This window comes from Larus michahellis, chromosome 8 (assembly GCF_964199755.1).
Source record: "Larus michahellis chromosome 8, bLarMic1.1, whole genome shotgun sequence".
Taxonomy (NCBI): Eukaryota; Metazoa; Chordata; class Aves; order Charadriiformes; family Laridae; genus Larus; species Larus michahellis.
In genome coordinates, this window is record NC_133903.1 from 39,660,000 (window position 1) to 39,681,878 (window position 21,879).

Here is a 21,879-nt window from a genome sequence, read left to right on the forward strand (position 1 = left end):
TTCTTTACCAATATTTTATATTTTTTGACCTTTCTTTATAGGTACTCACGTATCAGAAAGGGCACAAAGCCAGTTCCCTCACAAGAAACTTCTCATTTAAGTAGATTTTATTTTTTGCACATGCCCTCTTTCACACATACAGAGTAGCTGAAATAGCAAGATGCCATTCACAGCAAGGGTTTATTCACAGTTTTCCTAGAAAGTTTGGCCAGTGCATGTACGTTTGAAACACTTTTTAGATAGAAGCAGCATGTATGAGAAACCATGAGGTTCCAAGATAAAAACCATGAAGATAAATAACACTTGCAGTACACAGCAGCAGTCAGACAACTTATCTCAGAGTATAAAGGCATGTTTATGTACATGCCCCTTTAAAATAAAACTCACCATTAACTAGGATACTGTGACTGTGGTTGAAGACAAGAGTGCCAAACAAGAGACATATGAAAAAGCATGTCATCTTCTAGGGAAAAAATAAATAACTGGGTGATTTTTTTCATACAGCTCAAGTGGCTGAGGACTTTTAAGGCCAAAGGTCTTGGTCTCTAGTCCTCCTTGTGACTATGGTTTGCATAGACAAATCCATGGGCTTGCTACAGAAAGAGAAAGAGAAGCCTGAAGAGGAGAGTCCCAGCTGGGAAGGGACCTACTCCAGGCAATCCCCCAGGAAGGGGGCTCTTCAGAAACAGGAAACTCATCCCTGCTGTAGGAGCAGAAGAAAACGCATGGCAGGCTGCTGTGTCCACACTGTCGTCTGGCCTTCTCTCTCTGTATAGTTTGCAGGACACGGTTTTTGTAGGGAAACGGGTAGAAGGCGGCATGTCTCCATTTCTTCCATGCTGCAGTAAGCTTAGAAGAGTTTAGGATGGTGGGCTTCCTACAGGAAATGTTCACAGAGGTAGGAGGCTACCCATGCTCTTCTGCCTCCCTCCTCAAAACTGCCATGAACTCACACGAAGTTTAAAAATAAGTTAAAAAAGGGGAGGGAGGGGGAAGTTGAGGGTATATTTATTTGTGCTTTCTGAGCCTTTTGTCTGGGGCTTTATTCTTGAACTTTTCAGTGTGACGCTGAGCAACGTTTTTTCTCATTTGTAATTTATTGTTTTTATTGTTATTTAAAGCTCAGGTTTCCATGCTCTCTTGAGTCAGACTGCAGAGGTGTACAGCAAACACTAGCTGTTAACAAGATTTGTGATAAAATCACCAGAATATCAACATATGGGTTGACATAACATTTCAGATATTTTTTTCCTGCATTTCCAAAGTAGCTCATTCCAGGAACAATTTCCATGTGGCCCAATACGTCTTGCCACGAGAGTGATCAGCACTTTTTTCCTTAAATTGTGTTATGTTGGTGAGTATTACCAAAGGAGCTGGTCTGCAGAAGGTATTTTCCTATAGCGCAGGAAGGGAAAATTGCCATCTGATTTTGCTGGATTTATGGTATAGTGTGCACACCATGGCACACAGTCAACCTTTCATCTAACAGCTTATTACCAGGTTACGACGTTTTATAGGGGAATTGCTGCATAGTTCCATGAAAACAAGGAACACGTGCAGAATCCGTTAAAACATATAAGAGAATAAAATAGCTCCAGCCTCTTTCTCACCCTGCACGCGTGCTAATTCCCATGCACTTCAGGGATGGCAGAAATTTCAGCAAATATTTTACCATTCAAGGCTCATAAAGCCTGCATATGCTCACATGTTTCTGGATAAGGTTCGTGCATGTAGTGTGTGTTTAGTACAATCTAGAAATTTAATGCTGAAAATAATGCTTCTCTGTGTGCTTTCCATTTGTGGTGCTTTGAATTAATCTGCGCTGAGGAGCCTCACATCCAAACATTCTGGTTAATGTGAAACATCTGATGATTACACACTCTGTTAGCTCAATAATTGTGCTTTTAACCCGCTTTGGAGCCTTGCTCTGGAGACAGGGGGTAGGTTTACTCACTGCAAAAGGTGGGTGCTGTGTCACCCACCCTCCCACAGGTGTCAGCAGCCAGGGCAGCAGCTCCCAGCGTGGCAGGGAGACATGGCTCTGTGCCAAGGGACATCTCGCATCCCCCCAGCTCTGCCCTGGGAAGCTTCACTCCGAGGTCTGAAAAATGACTTCTGCCCTGGTAACTCTGCCTGCTCCACTCCGCAGCGTGGCTCAGCCTCGCCAGGAGACAGCTGCTTCTGCCGAGCCCAGAGCAGCTCGTCCCGAAAAGGACAGAAAGCATCTGCTCAGTATCAGCTTTTGCTTCCTCCTGCTCCTCCTCCTCTTTGTTTGCACTTGTTACTCTGGGTCTCAAGTCCTGACATGAACGTAGAGATGCTTTCTGCAGCTTGAGCACATTTATCAGTGCAAGGATTGCAGACTCTGTCAAGATTTCCTCCACGATACTTGAGAGCACTTTGAAAGCAGCGCTGACTGCCTTTCAAACATCCGAGTGAAATGTGGATTTCACTCAACTCCGTGCTCCAGGGTCATATACCTCCCGGGCACACGATTCCCGGCTGCCGCCTCATCTGTGCTTCCCATCCAGCAGCAATTTAAGCGCAGATAACCTCATCTATCTGTGATTATGGATCTTAATACAGATGTACACCATGGGATTTCTGCACAGGTGCACACCTCCCCCTTTCTGAGGGCTTTTTCAAATGTCATCCTTTCATCCAGTTTATGTGCAGCCACACAAACAGCTGAATCAGCTCTCCTGAAAGGACCTTCTGAGGAGGGGCAGGAGTGAGCATCAGGGGGAGACAGGGGCATCAAAGGCAGTTTTTGTCACCTGTTTTTGCTGCCAAGGTACATGTAACCTCAGCTCCCACCAGGTTAATGGAATCACCCCTTCACTGCTGAGATTCCCCCCCACAAAGCCCAGAAGTATCGTAGGGAGCTATGGGAGGGAGCTGTGAAGATTTGTATTTTTCCCCTTCTAAGTGGAGTACATTAAGCATTCCAGGACAGAAAGGTCAAATCAGGATTCAAACAAAAAAGAAGTACATACGTTCCTTCTTCCTGCCAGCATTTACCACCCAGCCCAGTCACCTCCAGCCACGGGCACTGGTGAACTGGCTTTGTTATGGGCTCTGACACAAATCTTTCCTGAGGCTGAGGTATGCCTGCCTTTCTCTCTCTCCTTTCCTACTTATGGCTCCAGCAACTACAAGCAAGCTAGCAGAGAGCCAGCAGTGTGAGGGATGTGTGCTTACGTATTTTCCCATGATCAAATGCAAATGCAAATCAAAAATCAAATGCAAACATATAGGTCTAGCATAACGTTAGGCCCAGATACCCAGGGCCAGCTTCCAAGCACCAGGATTAGCGCTCCATGAAGCAATCGGTCTGCCTTGCCTCCTGCCGCATTCCTGCACGCAAAATACCAGGGTTTGGAAATGGGTAAAGCCTGAAACTGGCCCCAAGCGCTGTGGTTGCCCAGCTCACACCCACGTACGACAGCCAGCTCAAGCTCCGTGTGGTTCAGAGACCTCGTGTGAGACGGTTGCCCCAGGAACTGACGCGGGCTAGACCAGCTCTAGCTTTCTCCTCGTGTTATGTATAAGGAATTTTTCCTGTGTTGCGCTTGTTCAGTGGAATTCAGATGTGGAGCCAAAGATTGCTCCACAACTGCCTCAGAAAAGCGTGATTCATCAGATGGCATTTACAAGGGGCCATCCCAGCGCCTGTCCCCTGGAAAACCCCTGGCTATGCCAGTGAAACTCTGGCGGCAGGGCTGGTACAGGTTGGGGTCCCACTCAGGCAGGCCATTCCTAGCAGATGCTCATACACTTATATAGTCTTTTCCGTGTATGACTGCAAACAATATTAATTTACTCTTCTACAATAGGCTTTCAGTACTACAGAAAAATAAAACGGTTTCCATGTTATTTCTGGAAGCTTATATGATTTTTTTCCACTTTCTCCTTTCCTCTGGGCAACGCCTTCCCTTTGCATAATTACATTAAGATGTATAAACTCTCCAAGACATATACCAGGGGAAGGAGAGCAAAAGCAGCAATCACAGAAAAAAACCCCAAAATACCACTTTCCATCCATTACACAAAAAAATTGCAAAATTTCTTGGCACCAGATGCATGGGGAATTAGAGCCACCTGCTAGCAAGTGAAGGTGGGGCTCCTGTGTGCGCACAGTCAGGGCTGTGCCGGCAACATTAGGGAAGGTATTTTTACAGGCACTTGAAGTAGAGTCTCAACACCCCTTGGTGACATCTGTGCCACTGCTAGTCAGACCAGCCAAATTAAAGGCAGCACTGGAACATCACCCTGCGCTGTGATCATACCCTCCCTTGGCATATACGCATACCTCAAGTGAAAAGGTCAGAGATCCCCACATGTTTATTTAAAACACAGAAACTAGACTGCTGTTAAACGTGGGACAGGGTCACTTAGGACGTCAGCTGTAGGATGTGGCGTTTTGCATCAGAGCTTCATGTCTCCACAGATTATGTTCACCCTGGGATCTGACTAAGGAAAGGGAAAAAGAAAGTTGTTTATGAAGTCCTGTCAGGCCTGATTCCTTCAGCAAATTAAAGAAACTTTTAAGCTGAGTACAACAACCAAGGTAGCGTCCCACCTGCCCAGGATCCATCTGGCCTAGCGAGGGCTGTGCCACAGCAGCTGTCTCTATGTGGACCTTCACCATTTCCCTCCTCAAAGCGACACACCAGCTGTCCATTTAGAGCCACTTCCCAGATGCTCTAAGTCACAAGAAAAGCAAAGCTATGTATCAGCAACCATGGATAGAGTTTGTCAATTCCAGCTCTCGGATTAAATCGATGCTGTCACCATCTAACTGCTGCATGGGAAATGAAAATGAATTGATGGTCTTGGATATTTTCCCAGCAGGCTGGTGTCCACTTCTCAACGCCACCAGCAGGAATAGCACTGGCTGGCTCTCCTCTTGAGGCTTCAGCAAAACACACAGAGCAGATCCAAGGAGCGAACCGCCTTCTCAGCTTTACGCCTGCTCCCTGCCTGCTTCTGGATCCGGGCACCGGGGCAGGGCTGGCCAGCCAGGCGCTCCCTGCTATTTCCCTGGCTGAGCCAGATCGGCAAAGACAGGGACAACATAAAGCTTGGAAATTTTTCAGCCACAAGCACGTTTCTTTCGCTGTTACTCATGTCCTTGTAAACATTTATCCCCAAATGGCACCTGAAGATCCACATTCTATACTGTATCTATATTTGCTCTTGGCATGCCTCGGACAGTGAAAATCAATAAAGGCAGTTTCACTTGCAGGAGTTTAAAGCTGTGGTGTTTGCCCAGTAAACATCCCAGACACACAGTCCTTCATTGCTGAAGAGGACTGCACCAAAGTAAAAATATCGTGGGTGCTCCTCCTGATCTTAGAGCTTGTAAAAAGATATTCTTACAGAAGCTGAAGGGCTGGATTGTGCAACCCTTACAGCACTCACCTGCACAACTGGCTCATTGAGAAAGTCTGGCACAGAAATGCTCCCCACAAGTCTGTGGTTTCAATAAACCATCAAATTAGTTAATGAAGGACGGCAGCATCTCCAAAACGGCTCAGGTCTCAGCCCTGAATTTTAGAGGGTGCCTTTTTCTGATAAAGTTAGCATAAATGTGCAGTAAAACCCTTTCAGAAAGAAAATGGTCCCCACGTACTGCTGGGTGCTGCAGTAGAATGATTCTTCCAAACAAATGGAAGTTTTGCATCAGATTTTATTAGGGAGGGAGGAAGAATTTAGCCAGACTTTTTACTGTTTCAAATTGGCAGCGAAAAAGAAGAAAAAGCGTTCACCCGAGTGATTCATTTCAGCAGCTCTGGGACAGCCTGTAGTTTCTTACAGGGAAATAATTGAGATTCAGAAACATATAAAAGACCACTCCAAATGCCCTATGTCCTTTAATCCAACAATGATGTTGTAGGCCACTGTCAGCCCAACTGTGACAAAGAAGTTTCTGCCAGAACAAAAACCTCAAAAACCAAACAAAACCCAGGCCACAGGGAAGAGAAAATAAAGACTGCAGAGATTGTTGTCAAACTTTTAGCAGGTTGTAATTGGAGCTGCCCTGCACAATGGCTCGAGTGTGCAATTCTCAAAAGAGGCATCTAGAAAAAACAAGCTTGGAATTGTTTTGGATGTGAAGCCAAAGGAATTGAGAATAAATGTTTTGGGAACAGAAAAAAGTCCATTAAGAGCGGGCAGGACAGAAAGAGTTCACCTCTATCCCAGCAAGTGATCAAGCTCTGAGAAGCATCCCAGTTTTTTTGGAGGATGGTTTAACTGGAGTTCTTTTAACCCTGCCCTTTATACGGCTGAGCTACGGATGCTGAGCAGTGGAGAGGCAGCACAGCCCTGCGAACAGTCAGCACGCTGAGCCACAGCATTTCTTTGCTTTTTGTGATGCGTTGGGACCAGTTCCAAACTCCTCGTAATCATCGCATTAATCTCACAAGCTGTGCCTGATTTCAACCCCGCAATGTTCGAGACAGGAGATTTCCACCAGCCCGGCCTTTAACAGCTATTTAGCCACCTCTAGAAGTGTTCTCACTGCCTGAGAACTCATAGAAGGAACCAAGGACTGCACCTCCATACATGGCGACTGCTCCAGGAGAGAGCGAGAGCCACCCTGCTCTGCTCAGGCTGGAAACACGCTTGCATTTAAAACTCAGCTCCAAAGAGCTCCAAAATGCCTGGCTTACTGTGCCCGAAATGCAGCACACCCCCCAGCAACCCCCAGCATGCAGGCGAGGGGCAGGAGCCCCATCTGGGTCCTTTTGTGGTCTGGAGAGACACAAAATCAGCAAAAGCCAAGCACCAACCGTTCATCCCTTCCTCTCCTCTGGGTGTCGCGGCAGGAGCATACCCCTGTCTTTGGCACAAATCGGGGAGGACGGGGGGATATCTGTCAGTCCCTCATTCCCCTGTGTGAGCACGTGTGGGACTCAAGTATCTTCTGCTAGCAGAGCCTGAAGCTCCTTCCCTGTCTCCTGTGCAGCAGCCCATGCTGTGGCCAGCCTCTGAAGGCTGTGCAAGCCCAGACCGCTCAGGAACCAGGAAACAACGGTCCATCTTGCATGGGGTGGGAAGGAGAGGGGCCACTGCCAGCGAGGAGCCCCCCAAGAAGGACAAAGGCGAGCAGCTGGGGCACATACTGCGGTCTGGGCCTGTTTGTGTCACGCAACCAAGGAAGTATCTATCAATCAAAGGCTGTAGCTTACACTGAGGAGTAACGCCTCTTCCCTTCAAGCAGATGGTGCCTCTGCGCCCACCACAGCCTGGTCTGGAAAAAGCAAAAGGGGTATGTGCCGTGGAGGATGGACCAAAGCGAGGCAGAGAAGGACAGAGAAATTAGGTTTTCTATCACAGAGAGTTATCCCAAGCAGCCTGTAATAAAGCTGTCATGATGGAGGAATTGAAGCCATTCCCGTGGCCAGCAGCCACGCTGCCGTGCCACGGGCCATGAGCAGATGCTGTAGTTGTGGTGCATCCGGAGGGGAGGAAGGAGGCTTGCGCAGCACACAGCCGCTCTTTGCTCTCCACCAGGGCATGCTCTCGGAGAGCCTCCTGTTCTGACAGCAGCCACAGGAGGTGCTGCAGATAATAGGAAAAACAGGGCAAAAGCCAGGGCCATGCCATGGTGGTTTCCATGTATTCATTAATCCTCCCTGGAGTTCTCTCCCATGAACTTCCTTTGCATCCTGTCCTGCTTTGAGGTAAAACAGAACCAATTTTCTTTTCAGTAATTTTACTTTTCAGCTAAGCCTCTTCTAACTAACTGAACTCTCTAAAACGAACAGCCCAAACCACAACACATCCTCTTGAGACTATGAAAACTCATAACATCCCCAATATCCTGTAGCAGGAGTTTCGCGGCTGCGAACCTCCAAAACAGCACCACACCAAAATACTTTTGTACTAAACCGAGTGTTTAGGGTTGTTTTTCCTTTCCCAAGATGTGTAATCCACAGCTACTACGAGGAACTGAGCCAGCCCTGCAGGCAGCGGGGCTGCTGACAGCCCATGGCCTCGAGGCTCAGGCGTTTTCACCCCACGTCCTCGTAAACCTGCCCAGCCCCGCTGCACATCCCAGCGTGGGGAATCCCTCCTGCCCGCCCCAGCCAGCTCCACTCTCCTACAGCAAGGAGCAGCAGCTCGCACCGAGGCCCGTTAGCTGCCAATCCCTGGAAGTGCTGTGGCCGGCAGGATAACGAGTAGAGAACCAGTGTCTACACACCTTTTTCCACTCACATAGGGCTGCCACCGTTTTATAATAGGCAGTGCCTAAGTCCAGTCTGCATCTCTCTGTTCATCCTTTAAGCTTCTTTGAGTCTTGCACGGAGCTAATCACGCTGCCAACATTTTGCTAATAATAGCAGCAGCCCTCCAGGCTTTCGGGAGCACTGATTGCAGCCCAGCACAACTGCGGCAACACTGGGTCTCTCAGGTCTCCTTCAAGCCAACCCTTTCTCAGTCGGGTGAGGTGCGAGCGGCAGATTGTAAGGCTAAAACGCTCATTTTGGGACCCACTGAGTGGTCCCACCCGGGCTGTTCACCGGTGTTTCACACCCCATGCCTTCTGCTGCTGGGGGAGTCAGCAATTAGCAGCCCCGTAATGAATGTTAAAAGCATTTAATTAAAGGAATATATTCAGAGTTAAACATGTTGCTGAGGCTGATCAACACAAGCGCAAAGATAAACAAAGCGCCACAGGCACAAGGACCTCGTCTATGTGGGATGGTAACCTGGAAGAGATGCACTTACCTTTCACTGTGGGTGCGCTTCTGAGGGGTAGCTCCTGCAGAGACCCCCCAGCTGGGATCGTACCTGCTCTGCTGGGGAAGAGGTGGCCAAGCTTAGCTTGACCGCCTGGTGGGGAGGAAAAAGGCAGGTTTCAAACTGTGATGCAGCGCTGCTGTCTACGTGACCGTTTTGTAGTCTTTTAATTAATTCAGAAAAAATGGTTTAATTAAGGCCTCTTCTGTACAGTTCTAGTTCCAAACTGCAGCCTGTCAGCTTTACCGGTCCGCAACTGAAAGAAGAGCGGTCCCTGAGAGAGGATGCACTAAGGCTCCTTGTGCGATGCCTGTGGGGACTCCTGGAGTTCACCTCTGTCTAGCAGGAATGGCACTGCGTCACTGTGCTTTCAGACCACCAGCACCTGAGGAAAACACCCATGCTCTGCGTGCGGGCGGAAGTTTGCGGTGAGAGGCACACACAGACTCAGACATCACATAAGCAAAAATAGCTTTGAAGGTGCGAGGAACTTTTCCAAGTACCAAGCGTGTGCATTATTCGCCCGCACTAGGGCTGGCTCGCAGGGACAGTCCCACCTCACACCCTTTTAATACACTCAGATTTAAAGCCAATTAACTAGATTTTAGAACAAAGACAGCCTAGAAGCGTATCTGATTCTCCTGGGTCAGATCATGCCGGCATTTTCTAGGTCTCAAATACACATAAACATCAATACTGACAGGGATCAATTTACAACCCAGCTGGCCTTTGCCTTTCGTTAGAGCACGTTTCCCAATTTTAATAGGCTAATACTTGGAAGTCCTGAGAGGCATCCGGTTTCCAGCTCTGTTACACATTACAGCCCTACAGACCTGGGCACGTACCCGGAGTCTCCACTTGCCCAGCATTTTACATCCGTAGGATGTCCTTGCAGCTACAGAGCGTGAAGAAGTCCATGATAAAAATCTCATGATAGGTAAGAGCCTGGAGGGCTTGAAGACCAGCTGCCACCACCTTCAGGTATATCCCATGGACCTCAGAGAAGCCAAAGAGGAAAGGAGAGCAGCAGAGTCACCTGACTCTGCGCAGAGGCACTCTGAGGCTGTGCGACACCCTGCCGCTCTCACCTGCTCAGCCATCAGACCAAAGTCGCCTTGCAAACCGCATCTGAATTTCCCTCCCGTGGAGGATGCCGGGAAGTCGGTGCGGCCAGGCTTTCTGCAGGGCCACCCGCTCAGGGGTAGGCCGGTTGGGCAACCCAGGAGCACAGCGTGAAGACACTGCCCCTGAGGAGTCTCATTCTGGCTGTAGGACCCAAGGCTCAGCGGCTCTACGCTGGGAGGCCTCAGCCCAGGTCCCACATCCCCGCGAGACCCCCACCAGCCCCCTCTGCAGCACTTGCACACAGCAGCCCCACAGCGGGAAGCTGGGAGCCGGGAGGGAGCTTCAGCCTCCCGGTGCTGGCGGGGCTCTGCCCCGCTCGGGTATCGCCTGCCAGCCAGAGGAGGGGGAATCCCTTCAGGAGGGGAAGCTGCAGCTCCAAGATTAGACTCCGTCCCTCGATAGGGCCCGGGCTTTCCCTGCAGAGCGCTGCTGCATGCAGCCAGGGAGGGGGGCAGCCCCGGGTATGGCTGTGCTGGGATAAGCATTAACAGCTCTGTAGGGATGAGCTTATCGCGGATACTTGCATGGGAGCAGGAGGGGAAGGAGAGCACACAAGCAGCAGCCGTGCAGGCACCCATGGCCCTGTCTGAGAGACAGCGGGGAGAGAAGTAAAGGGAAGAAAAAAAAAAAAAAAAAAAAGGAGTCAAAAAGTCCTAGGGTGACCTGAAGATCTGAGCTTGCCTCTGGGCAGGAGCAGCTGTAAGTTGCACTCCAGATTTTACACCACCTTTCTAAAACTTATGAAATTCTGAGCTGGGGGTGGGGGATTCTACCTCCTCTCAGGACTATTTATTCCTTTTCTTTCCCCGCCTTATTCTGCATTTCCTCCTATTATCACATTCCCCATCTTTCAGACGCGTCACTTGGCAATAGGTCACAGTCAACAGCATTCCCTTTATTTAGTAGCTAAGGACACAATGTCGTGCTGCATCTTCCATACACGATGCCTCAGGAGGAGCGAGATAAATCCATCTGCCCCAGCAGAGGGGAGCCTCCACGGCATGCTGGCAGAGGCCACGGCGCCCAGGCCTTCTCCCACCTCAGCTCCAGCAGCACCCTCTGGACAAGCCAGCCTGTCCCAGGACAGCAGCGCTGGCTCGTGAGACACTGCAGGATGGTGTTAGGGAAAAGGTCTTGAAATCAACTTTTACAACCACCTGAAGCAGCAAAACTACCCAGAACTGGTTAGCAGAACCGCAACGTGTTCATGCATTTATTCCTAATGGTCTATGCAACCCAATCCCAATTCAAGATTTTGTTGTTTATGGGCACAACATGTTCATTTTATGGAAACAGACCTGCTCTGTGCTGGAAGACTTCCTGCAAGCGACCATGGTGTTAATTTAGAAGATGGCATTCTTCCCAAACAGTCATTATTAAACCAATAACCCTACGTTACCTCCAGCATCAAGGGGCAACGTGCTGTCGGAGGCAAGACAGAACAAAGGTCCTGGCTCTAGTAACTGCAAAAGGGCTTAGGGGCTGTTCTCTTCAGGGAAGGGAGGGAGGGAGATGCAGCCTGGCCAAACTCCAGTGCCTGTGGTTTTAAAGATCCTCACTTGAGTTGCATTGTGTTGATGTGCAGCGTTAAAGAGCTGCCACTTCTGCACCCATGCCTGGCCGAGTTACAGGAACTATTTTCAGCCTCTCTCTGCCAGAAGTGACATCTCTCATGACTTTTATAGTGGAAAGGGTGCGTGTTTGTAATCAGCTTGGAAAATCTGTTTCTGAGCTTAATTCTAAAGCCTCGTCTTTGCTACAGAAACAACTGTACTCAGTAATACAGCTTTCCCTCCCTTTAGCAGCATTGGGAATGATTTGCCGTCCTGGGAAATTGGTCACAGCATAAGCCCGCAGGGTTTTGCAACATCAGTGTTTGATGTCTTCAGTTTTAAGCGCTGAACACACTGTACAAGCACAAGTGGACAGTCTGAACCGGCAACTCTTCTGCAGTGCTAAAATTGCCAATCATTCAGGGAACTCTGCAAGCTAATCAGTAGTTCGTGCAGCAATTTCATCAATTCACAGTCAGAGGCAAGGGGTTAATGCCAAGGTTACAAACACTACAGAATTTGTTTCAATTCTTTCAATACTGGTCATCTTAAGGATCACCTTGCATGTTCCTACACCAAACTTGCTTGAGAAAACATTTTATTTAAATGCCTTCACAAAATGTCTTTCTGAACAAAGAGACCACCCAGGCTCTGCAAGGGTAAGGATGTCAACCACCAGCCAAAGCTGAGGCAGACCAGCCATAAATGCATTGCACCATGGTTGCAGATGGCCCTGCCATCATCTGTAACTAGACTGATGCTACCTGCCCCTCAGAGCTCTTTTCAAAGGAATTCCAAACTTCAGTGCTCCCAAGCTGCTTGGGACGCAATGTGCCCGTGCAGAAGTCTGTCTCAGTCTGTACTTCTGCACGCAAATACATTAATACGGTTCTAAGCATTTAGTTTGGCCTAAACTGAGCATCAGCAGTTGCTGCCAGGCTAAGGTTCTAGCTGTGTTTCTTCAACAGGGAAGACGATTAAGGAAACAGCCTGCCTAAAGAAGCTGGAATCTCCACCACTGTGTAACCCGTTCCTACATTTTACCAAACATCTGGCAGGAACAAATTAGGGAACCTTATTTTGCATGGGGCAGGGTGGCAGGCTTAAAGACATTTTGAGGCATCTTCTAGTCCTGCCTATGATAGTTTGCTGGATCAAATTGTTCTGGGATCACATATTAGAAACGCGTTGATAGGGCTCAGCCATGCAGCTAATGACAAGACTGCCTGTGCCTCTTGAATCTTTCTACATGACCTCATTTCCACAGGATTTGTGTTTTTCACAATCATTCATGCATTTTACCTTCATTAAAGAATCCCCAGCTTATAGACAGGAAATTTAAATCTTTTTAATCCCCTTTTCCCCAGGTGAGGAGAAGGCTGTGCCAAAACCAAAAGTAGGTCTCAAGTCACGGATTCAGCCTCCCTCCTTGCTTTGGACTGAAGAGCAATGCCATGCTCCATGTCATCTTCAAGGCCAGTGGTGGCACAAGCAATAATCCCATCGCACTGGGCAACAGCAGCCCAGATAAACTACTCTCAACCCACTGCCACTGTGCCCAACTGCTCCGCCATCAACAATGGGATGCCTCGGCAAATTTGAGGTTTTTGTTCTCATCTTTAGCACCCTCACGGGTTCACATCCCACAGACCTGACAGAAGTCTCATCTTTGACGTCCACAACGAGCTGCAGAAGAGTTACACTCAGGACTGTCAGGTTCCTGCACAGCTCCCTGTCTTGACAACCAAGAGGTCTGAAAGCCAAAGTCTGCTCCTGCAAGATGTTAGGATGATGGTCAACACCACAGCTGTAGGAACACCTCATTTGTTTGACCTGACTTTAGGTAAAAGAATCAGAGTCCAGCCCATTGCCTTCACATAACCGTACACCACTAATTTCTGTGCACATTCATGGAAACACAATATACAGAACAGCTATTTCTGTAAGATTTTTATTAAGAATTTTTATTCACAAAGTGAATCCCCCATAACCAGACGTGACTTACCGTGTCCGGGCTTCCCCATTTGCTACCAGGGAGGGCACCTCAGGACTGCAAAGCCATTTACTTAGCGGCAGAGAGCCTTTCATGAGTGTCAGCAACCTCCCTTGCACCAAGAGACCTGATGGCTGCTCAGGACAGCCACAGCTGTACTTGCATCACAGGAAGCATCTTCCAAAAGGCATCTTCCAATTTATTGGGAAATTAAAGGATCTTTGCAGAAATATGTTACAGTGACAGGAGCAAACAGAACAGGCAATTTCCTACTTCCTTTCATTTGAATGAATACAATCATTTCTCTTCTGGGACCCTGCATATATTCTGCAAAACTCCATTAGCCAAATAAAAACAGTGGCAGGTCATTTAGATAACGTAAATTAGAAAAAAAAAAAAAAAAAGAAAAAACCTTATCCTGAAGTACTGTATTCTAGTTAGGAACCATACCTACAGGACGCAGAACAGCAACTCATACCTCTTCCTTATTATAGGCATTACAGAACAAGTTCGGCGCAAAATACTTGAAATCAGAGATTTTACTATGCAAACACACTTTTCCCCCCATTAAAAAAAAATAGATTAGAGGAAGATATAAACATCTTATTTATTAAATCAAATAGAAATGCAAAATATACTTCACATGCCTTACATGGAAAAGAGATGAACTTCCAAGACTTTAAAGCAAGACTGTGTCTGTTGACACACAGGAAATAGGAACATTATAAACAGTCACAAAGAGAAGGAAGGACTTAGGGGGAGGCGACATGGGGACGATGGGCAATTCCTCCCCACTCTGAGAAAGCTCTCCTAAAAACAAGAATGGAGTTTATGCTAAGCAAGCATCACAAGCCTGAAATTAACTTTAACACGTACTTATTTTGGAGGAAGTCGTCTAAAGAAGTACAATTGGCTAATAACTAGTCAAAACAGTGGTCTAAATTATGTATACCATACTCATATGAAGTGGACATGGGTTTATTTTTTGAACATCAGTAGGGACAGTAGGAGAATCGGAAACACCAAAAAAAGCTTTTAAAAGCTGGATCAACCCACAGCCGCATTCTGTGCGACTCTGCTATTAAAATAAGAAAAAAAGATGAAAAATAGAACTATTTTTCTAAATATTTTAATTACTTTGTCATCCTCCAACTCTTCCTCCCTCCTACACACAATTTCTTGGAAGCTGAAATAACACTCAACAGCAAATACAAAGTATACATCAATAGTATATTCCACAGTTTTTCTAAAGAGTCAATAGTCCAGCAATTTTAAAGTGATCTATGTGCAAAAAATAAACACATGAAGGAGTTTCTTAAAAAAAAAAAAAAAAATCCGCTGCAGCCTTAAATTCTACTTACAAAAATTTTTCTGAGGATTAGCACTAAATTTCCCAGTGGAGGACAGATCAGTAACTGCAAGTATTCTGCCAGACCTGTGACTTGGTGTTGCAGAACTGTCAACATCCCAAGTTTACTACCTGCTGGCAAGTAGCAAACAGACTATATCCCCCAAAGAAGCAGGAAAACCACTATTCATAAACCGGTCTTCTGAAATACATGCCACACGGTGCAGGTATGTATTCAGAGACTGCTACCTACAGCTGAGAACAGTCCTCCCAGCACGACTAACAGTAAATGATTAACAATAAAATGTGCAAGATTCGTAAGAGCAGTATTTGAAATGTTCCCGACTGCTCAATGCCCCTAGGCCTAAACTATCCCCTCATTAATAGTGGTGTAAGTCAGGGCAGCTCTGGTGAAGTTACAGTAGAAATCGCTGTGCATGAGGATTTCTGTGTGAGAACAGTCCCTTGAACGACAGACTAGTTCAGTCCTGACCGCACTACAATAGGGAATTGTGTTTAAACCATGAGTAATCATGTAATCATCTCCCAGCATAGTACTTCTTTTCTGCACATATGGAATGTAAATGGCCAAGATTTACAACTGATGATTTTGCAGATTTAATGGATTGTATTTCTTTAATGGTTCTGGCAATGCAAATTCAGTTAAAAAAACACCACCAAAAAAAAATAAATCCCACGCTCACTACTGTCTGCTTTTTTCTTTATTTGATGATTTATCTGGCACACGGTTAGGGTTCTCTAACAGTGCGTAAGTGTTCAAAAACATCAAATTGTTTGGACTGGGGTGGGGGAGAAGGATGGTCCTATGGTTAAAGTCCAGGTGTGGAAGACACACCACAACAGGCGATAAAGCTACATTACATTTGGGTAAATCATAACTCTTATGTCTGTGTCATTAGTCTAGAAAATGGAGCAGACACCATAGTCCCTAAGCAAGGGCTGTGAAACAAAACAATCACCAACTTGTAAAATGCCTTGAGCTTCCCAGATGAAAACTGGGAAGAGGAACAAAACATGAGCAGTAAAGTCACTTGGTGTTTAATGGCTTTCAAAGTCATCTTGCAAAACAGTTCCAATATCCCCCACTTGAAAGCCAAGTGGCAGTATTCTCCCTTTTACCACCCACCGCTGCGTGGGACAGAGGAAGCTGGGGGAGAGACTAGCTGCGGGAATGTGACCAGTCTTTGCCAGTGTGAAGGAGTAGCACACTAAACCACAGAAAAAGTCTCACCCAAAACCATGAGGCCTTGAGGATGAAGGATGAAGGCAAACACACTTGGCCTGATGCAAACCACATACCTTAAATGCAGGAAAATGGTGGTTCTGGTGCAGTTCAAAGCACAGCCAAACTGGTTTCGTTTGCTGAGGATGGCTGAACGCTAACACACATCCACATGTGTTTCTAGTGCTGTTAGAACCATACCATATACAACATTTAACCTTGCTTTTCCCCCCCACCCCCCGTAATGCACTAAAGTAAATCCAGACCTTAAAGAATAACTTGCATAGTAAGAAAAGGTCATCAATTTAATCATTTACTTTAAGCAGGCAAGCAAATTTGTAAACATTCAAAAGCGGCAGCATCCAAGTTACAAACAATTTAAGGAAAAAAGAATTGAGATTATTAAGGTTCTTTATCCTCTCAAAAATTTTGGAAAGAATCTTTTAAAACACTGCAAACATTGAACACTCGGTTACACCTCTTCTAATCCTGCTAGTAGTCCTGCCTTCCAAGGAATTCTGCTTTCTAAAACGCATGGTCTCACAATTGCCATACTTTTTAGCATTTGCTGTTTGGAAGTCAGCTACCAGAGCATTTCACCTCAGCCTAAATCCCGTTAGCAAAGGGAATGCTTGTGTCTTGATTCAACACCTCTTTAACTTCTGGGGGCAAAGCATCAAAGAGGTGATCTTCCACCAAGAGCCCGTTTTTCCTGAGAAGCTGACACTGCCCCAGTGTGGCTGGCAGACGGTCCAAGCAGTTTCCCTTCAGTTCCAGATGAGTCAGCTGCAACAGTTGACTAACTTTATCTGGGATTGAGGTAATACAGTTTTGTCCCAGACACAAAGTCCTCAATTTAACACATTTAAACAACTGTTTTGGCAAAACGTCGACTTTGTTTCCCGTGATGTGAAAATGCTGCAGATTTTGAAGCAAACCTATTTCCACTGGAATCAATGCGATTGAGTTGTAGCTTACATCTAAACACCTAAGTTTCTGTAAACTGAACACTGCGGCAGGTAAGGACTCGAGTTTGTTATTGGAGAGATAAAGAGACTCCAAATTCTTTATGTGGGTAATGGAGGAAGGAATGTTGACTATTTTATTGTGCCACAGCTTTAAACAAGTCAATCTTTTTAAGTGCTGGAAACTGATGATTTCTTCAATTGTGCGTATGCTATTTGACTTTAAATCCAGTTCCTGTAAGTTAGAGAGGCTGAAGATGGCGTGGGGAATTCTCTCCAGTTCACAGTTCTGCAGTTCCAACTCCGCAACATTAGTCATTTTCTTAAGGCTATTGAGTACCACAAGCTTAGTGCCGTCATTATGAATGACTAGTTTTGTCAGATGTGGCGCCACATCTGTGATATTGGGGGGAATTTTGGTCAAATTGCTTTTCACATGGAGAATCTTAAGGTGTCTCAACTCTCTGAGAGAGTCGAGCCCTATCATTTTATTGTTTTCAGAGTTCAAATTGCCTATCAAGTACAATTCACGGAGGGTTTTGAGCAAATACACCCACGCAGGAATTTCTGCAACATCTGTGAATTTCACATGAAGGCATCTCAAGTGGTCCCGGAGGAAGCTGAAGGCAGTCTGCTCGACCTTCGCAGGGCAGTGGCACAGATGAAGCTCCTGAAGATTCGTCATCTGGGAAATTTTCGCTGGGATTTTCGCTTCAGGAATCAGCTCCAGCTTCAACACCTCCAGATCCGTCAGATCAAACACTGCATCAGGGACCCCCGACAGCATAAAGAGATGCAATTCTTGCTTGTCCTGGGCATTGCGGGAAACGTGTTGCCGCAGCTTTTCAAAAGTCCATTCATGGTTTAAACTAATTTCCCGTAGTTTGTTCTCACTTACCTCTGACAAAAAGACACCAAATCGCTTAGAATACAGCTGGTCGTACTGATCTACCATATGCAGGAGAAATGCAAAATCATTTTTGACATCAGGGATATCACTGAAGCTACTCTCTTCTCTGACCTTTTCAAAGGAATATTCTTTTAAAGGTATTCGGAACAGCCAGAAAAGCGTGTAGAGGCAGATGAAACCATAGACACAAATGAGGGAAATATAGCTGATAAGCAGCTTCTTCAACATGTAAGCCATGTTGTGCGTACATTCAAACTGTGTGTAGCCAATCAGGTGTTCCACTTTCGGGTTGCAGATGTGTTCAAAACTAATGGTGTTGACAAAGTTTGCAGTATAGCAGAGAATAAATATGAACTTGACAGTCTTGATGACAGTCTGGCCAACGTAGAGCTTGTAAATCAGATCGCTGTCCTCCACGTGAGCCCGGAACTTACGGACTTTCTCAAACAGTGCTTTGGCTTGTTCGCCATCTTTCTTATCTAAAATAGTGACGCTGGGAACCTCAATCATCGGCTTGTCAGCTGAAAATTTGAAGCCAGACTTTGTTATCATGGGAGTGCTGGCACTTGGGCTTCCTTCATCACTGCTAGTGGAAACATACTTGGGCAGGGACTGGGCACCAGTTAACCTCTGTTTGTTCTCCTCTGAGTCCTCACATGCCGTTTCAGACAATGCTTTTGTAGTCCAAGGGGACTCAAAGCACTTCCCTAATATAGACACAAAATGCTCAATTTTTGAGCAAGTCTTGGGATACTTGAACCAAAAATTGCTACTGACTATTAAAATGATAGTATGGATGAGAACAAGATAGGGAAAATACTTTGAATACCAAGGAAGAGCCAAATGATAGCACATCTGGTTAATGAACACGTATTGCTGAAAATCCAAATTTGTTTTACGGCCTGAAGAATCTTTCCGCTCCTTCTTCAGCTCCTGGCCTGATTCAGTGGGTTGATACTGAGAAGAGGTAGCTCTGCTCAGAGGTATGTCAGGTGTTACAGTAGGGGCACTTCCAAAGGAAACCGTTCTCATTGATGCTTCTTCTCCTTGACCAGTGGTTGTTTCAACAGTGGTAAAGTCAGCCTTCCCTGATGTGCTGGGTTGTGCTTTTGAATTTACAGTAGACTGCAAAACTGGCAAGCAGACCACCTGGTCTTTGGTCAGCTGCATGGTTCCAGCAAAAATGGCAACCATTAACATCACAACAGCTAGATAATCCATAAATACATCCCACCATGGTTTCAAGATACGGTAAGTTGGCTGGATGTCATTGAGCGATGCAACTTCTGCAAGGGTAAACATTCCTACAAGAAAACAAAGACAAAAATCAGTATTGTTGACTGGTAAGCAGGTTATTTTACCGTTTTTTTAACAATCACACCGTGACATACAGATCCTCAGAAGGTTCCAGTTTTCCTTATGTTTTGTTGCCTGTCACACATTGTCCATCATTTCACTCAACTCAATCCTCATCTCAAAGGATATGTTCTGAAATGATGCATTACTCCAGCATCAAAACAGAAGTCTTCTCACTTCATCTCACATCATATTTATGTATCTTTGCCACTTCACAGTGCAAGCACTAAGGCCTGCTCTGTGCAACTGAAATATCTGAAAGGTAAAGTGCTGTAGCTGATCTGTATTAATAACACGAATAGCAACAATTGAGTACGCTGCACAAAATCTGATTCTGTAAGAATAACTGCTTCAGTCCGAACACATGAAATCCAGCACTAACATTATTTTGTAGTACCTTGCATTTAAACAAAATAGCATTTGTTAAATGCTTTGCACCTTCCTCATGACTCGCACAGCACATTTTAGGTCTCTTGTTACATTATGAGCAAGTTCTCTCATTTTTTTTCATCTAACACAATAACAGTCAATGTCTCCCACTCCTTGCTACTGAGCATCGACATCGCTTGCCAGATTGATTGGCTCCTTTACCTTAAGTACCACTGCACAAGTGAAAGTCTTGCTGTTACTATGTGAATATTGGGCACAATTTTTTTAAATGTGTTTTGATGTTTTACAGTGAGAAATAGTTATTACCTATTTATTGGACCAAATGGTACTGTATAATTTTTTTCCCCAATTAATGAAGAAATAATCCTTCCTCAGAAAAATACAACTCAGCTAACCAAGAAAAAAAAAAAACCACAACTCTCTTAGCATAATGGAGAAAATATTTTTTCATATTATCATCACAGCCTGGTGATGACAGGAAGCTGGTTAGTCCAGGTAGCACAGGAGCAGGCAGCGAGGCTTTCACTTCAACTTAAACATATTCACTGCCAGACAAAGTGGCAAACTGATCATGTGAAAATCCAAACCTCTTTGCAGCTTTGAATAGCTTGCTTTGCTTTTTGTCTTGACAAAATCTAGAGGGCTCAACTTATCAGCTTTTTAAAAAATAAACTTCCTGTGCAAGCAGGATGTGGTAAAATCATCATTTTAGATGCTGAACTTGTGACCAAAATTTGCCGTTTCTGAAGTAAAATATGCAGCTTGTGTGCACACACGGAGAGGGGAAAGAGATGGGATGTATATTACCACACAGAGTCTGTCTCCCCTTGGTTGGGAGAAGAATGGCTTAGCAGAGCAGAAGGAGACCAAAGCAGACAGTATAAAGACGCATCAGATTTATTACTTTTTACTTGTAGCATACAAATTCGTATAGACCTGCACCTTACAAATCCGAGAGGACAGTGTCACAGGCCATGAATATACAACACGATCACTTGATCATTTCTAGCCACATTTCTCTGAAGAAGATAACAGACATTTCTATACCCGGAACTCAAGTATCAGCTGCTGCCTATATGGTCAAAGGCATGCATTAACCCCTCTCCTTCCTCACACCAGCGCAAGCAGCCCCCATCATCTCCATCTGTGGGGAAGGCCAGGGGTCACCATTGCAGAGCCCGGCACAGAGCTCACAATGAAAGTGTCTCTCCACCACAGGGAGGGAGGGATGCAGCCCCTGGCATCCCACACTCTCCTCCCAGGAGCTCTTACCGGTTTTGCAATACCTAGCCTGGGATTTGGTGAAGGCAGCCAGAGAGGAGAAGGCTTTATCTCAGTGCAGCACTCCTCTCCGTTGGTGCTCTTTGCACAGTTGCCAAAATGTAAAAGTTAAGGCTCAGTTACTCAGGGAATGGACAGGACCTCCCAGCTCTCACTTTCTATATTTTCCAGTGGACAATCATCAAATACTCCACCATCATCAGTAACACAAGCTGTGGGGGGTCTTACAGTTCTCTCAGCTCCACAGGAGCCTCCTCCCGGCAGCACGGTTCCGGTTCCAGAGCCTTTCCTCACACGCCTCCCCAGGGCTGTCGCTGCTGTGGGAAGCGCTGAAGGACAGGGACCAGTTCCACGCCCCGCAGCTATCAAACCCTCACAGTGCTAAACTCGAAGTTAGCAACAAAACCCCATTTTCTTTAATGTCTCCCTGTGCGTACCTAGACTGAGTCACAGCCTGACTGCCTGCCCTAGAACTGCTACCTTTGACATTTAAATAACAACCCTGTGCAAAAGAATAGCATTAGTCATTTGTACTAATGTGAACAGATAGATATAGAAGGACCCTCCTTACTCCTAAGTACAACTGCCACCTGCCCAGGACAGCAGAACCACAAAAACAACCGCAGAGTTGGTTGGTCAGTGGTTGGTTGTTTTTTACCTGCATGGATTTTTTTTTTTTTCCCCCTTTCTTGGAAGCTGTTTGGAAGGGATGCTCTCACATACCTCCAGGCTGTTTTCCCTGTGGTCTCGCCCACAAGAACTTCTCCCCCGCTAGGTTACCAGTGCAATAGTTGGACAGGAGAGCACAGAGCCAAACACTTAGCAAGGACAAGTGCACGCTTACTACAGCTGTACCGCTGCACACAGAGCTCTGCGATCCGCTGGGAGAAGGAGGCAAGCGGGATGGGAAGGAGGAACGAGGTGACTGCCGTAACAAACATGGGGAGCTGCTACTGCTTGTTCC

The 21,879-nt window shown here is 46.1% G+C and overlaps 1 protein-coding gene across 6 annotated transcripts in view; it reads right to left on the reverse strand.

Annotated features, from left to right (window-relative positions):
- Positions 1 to 14,010: 14,010 nt before the first annotated feature.
- The window catches only part of LRRC8D (leucine rich repeat containing 8 VRAC subunit D), a 54,655-nt gene continuing 46,786 nt past the window's right edge, over positions 14,011 to 21,879 (reverse strand). For all 6 annotated transcript variants that reach the window (XM_074599320.1, XM_074599316.1, XM_074599321.1 and 3 more), the window contains one exon: positions 14,011 to 19,192. In XM_074599320.1, coding sequence (XP_074455421.1) covers positions 16,620 to 19,190 — 2,571 coding nt within the window. In that variant the 5' untranslated portion in view covers positions 19,191 to 19,192 and the 3' untranslated portion in view covers positions 14,011 to 16,619. The remainder of the gene's footprint in view (positions 19,193 to 21,879) is intronic.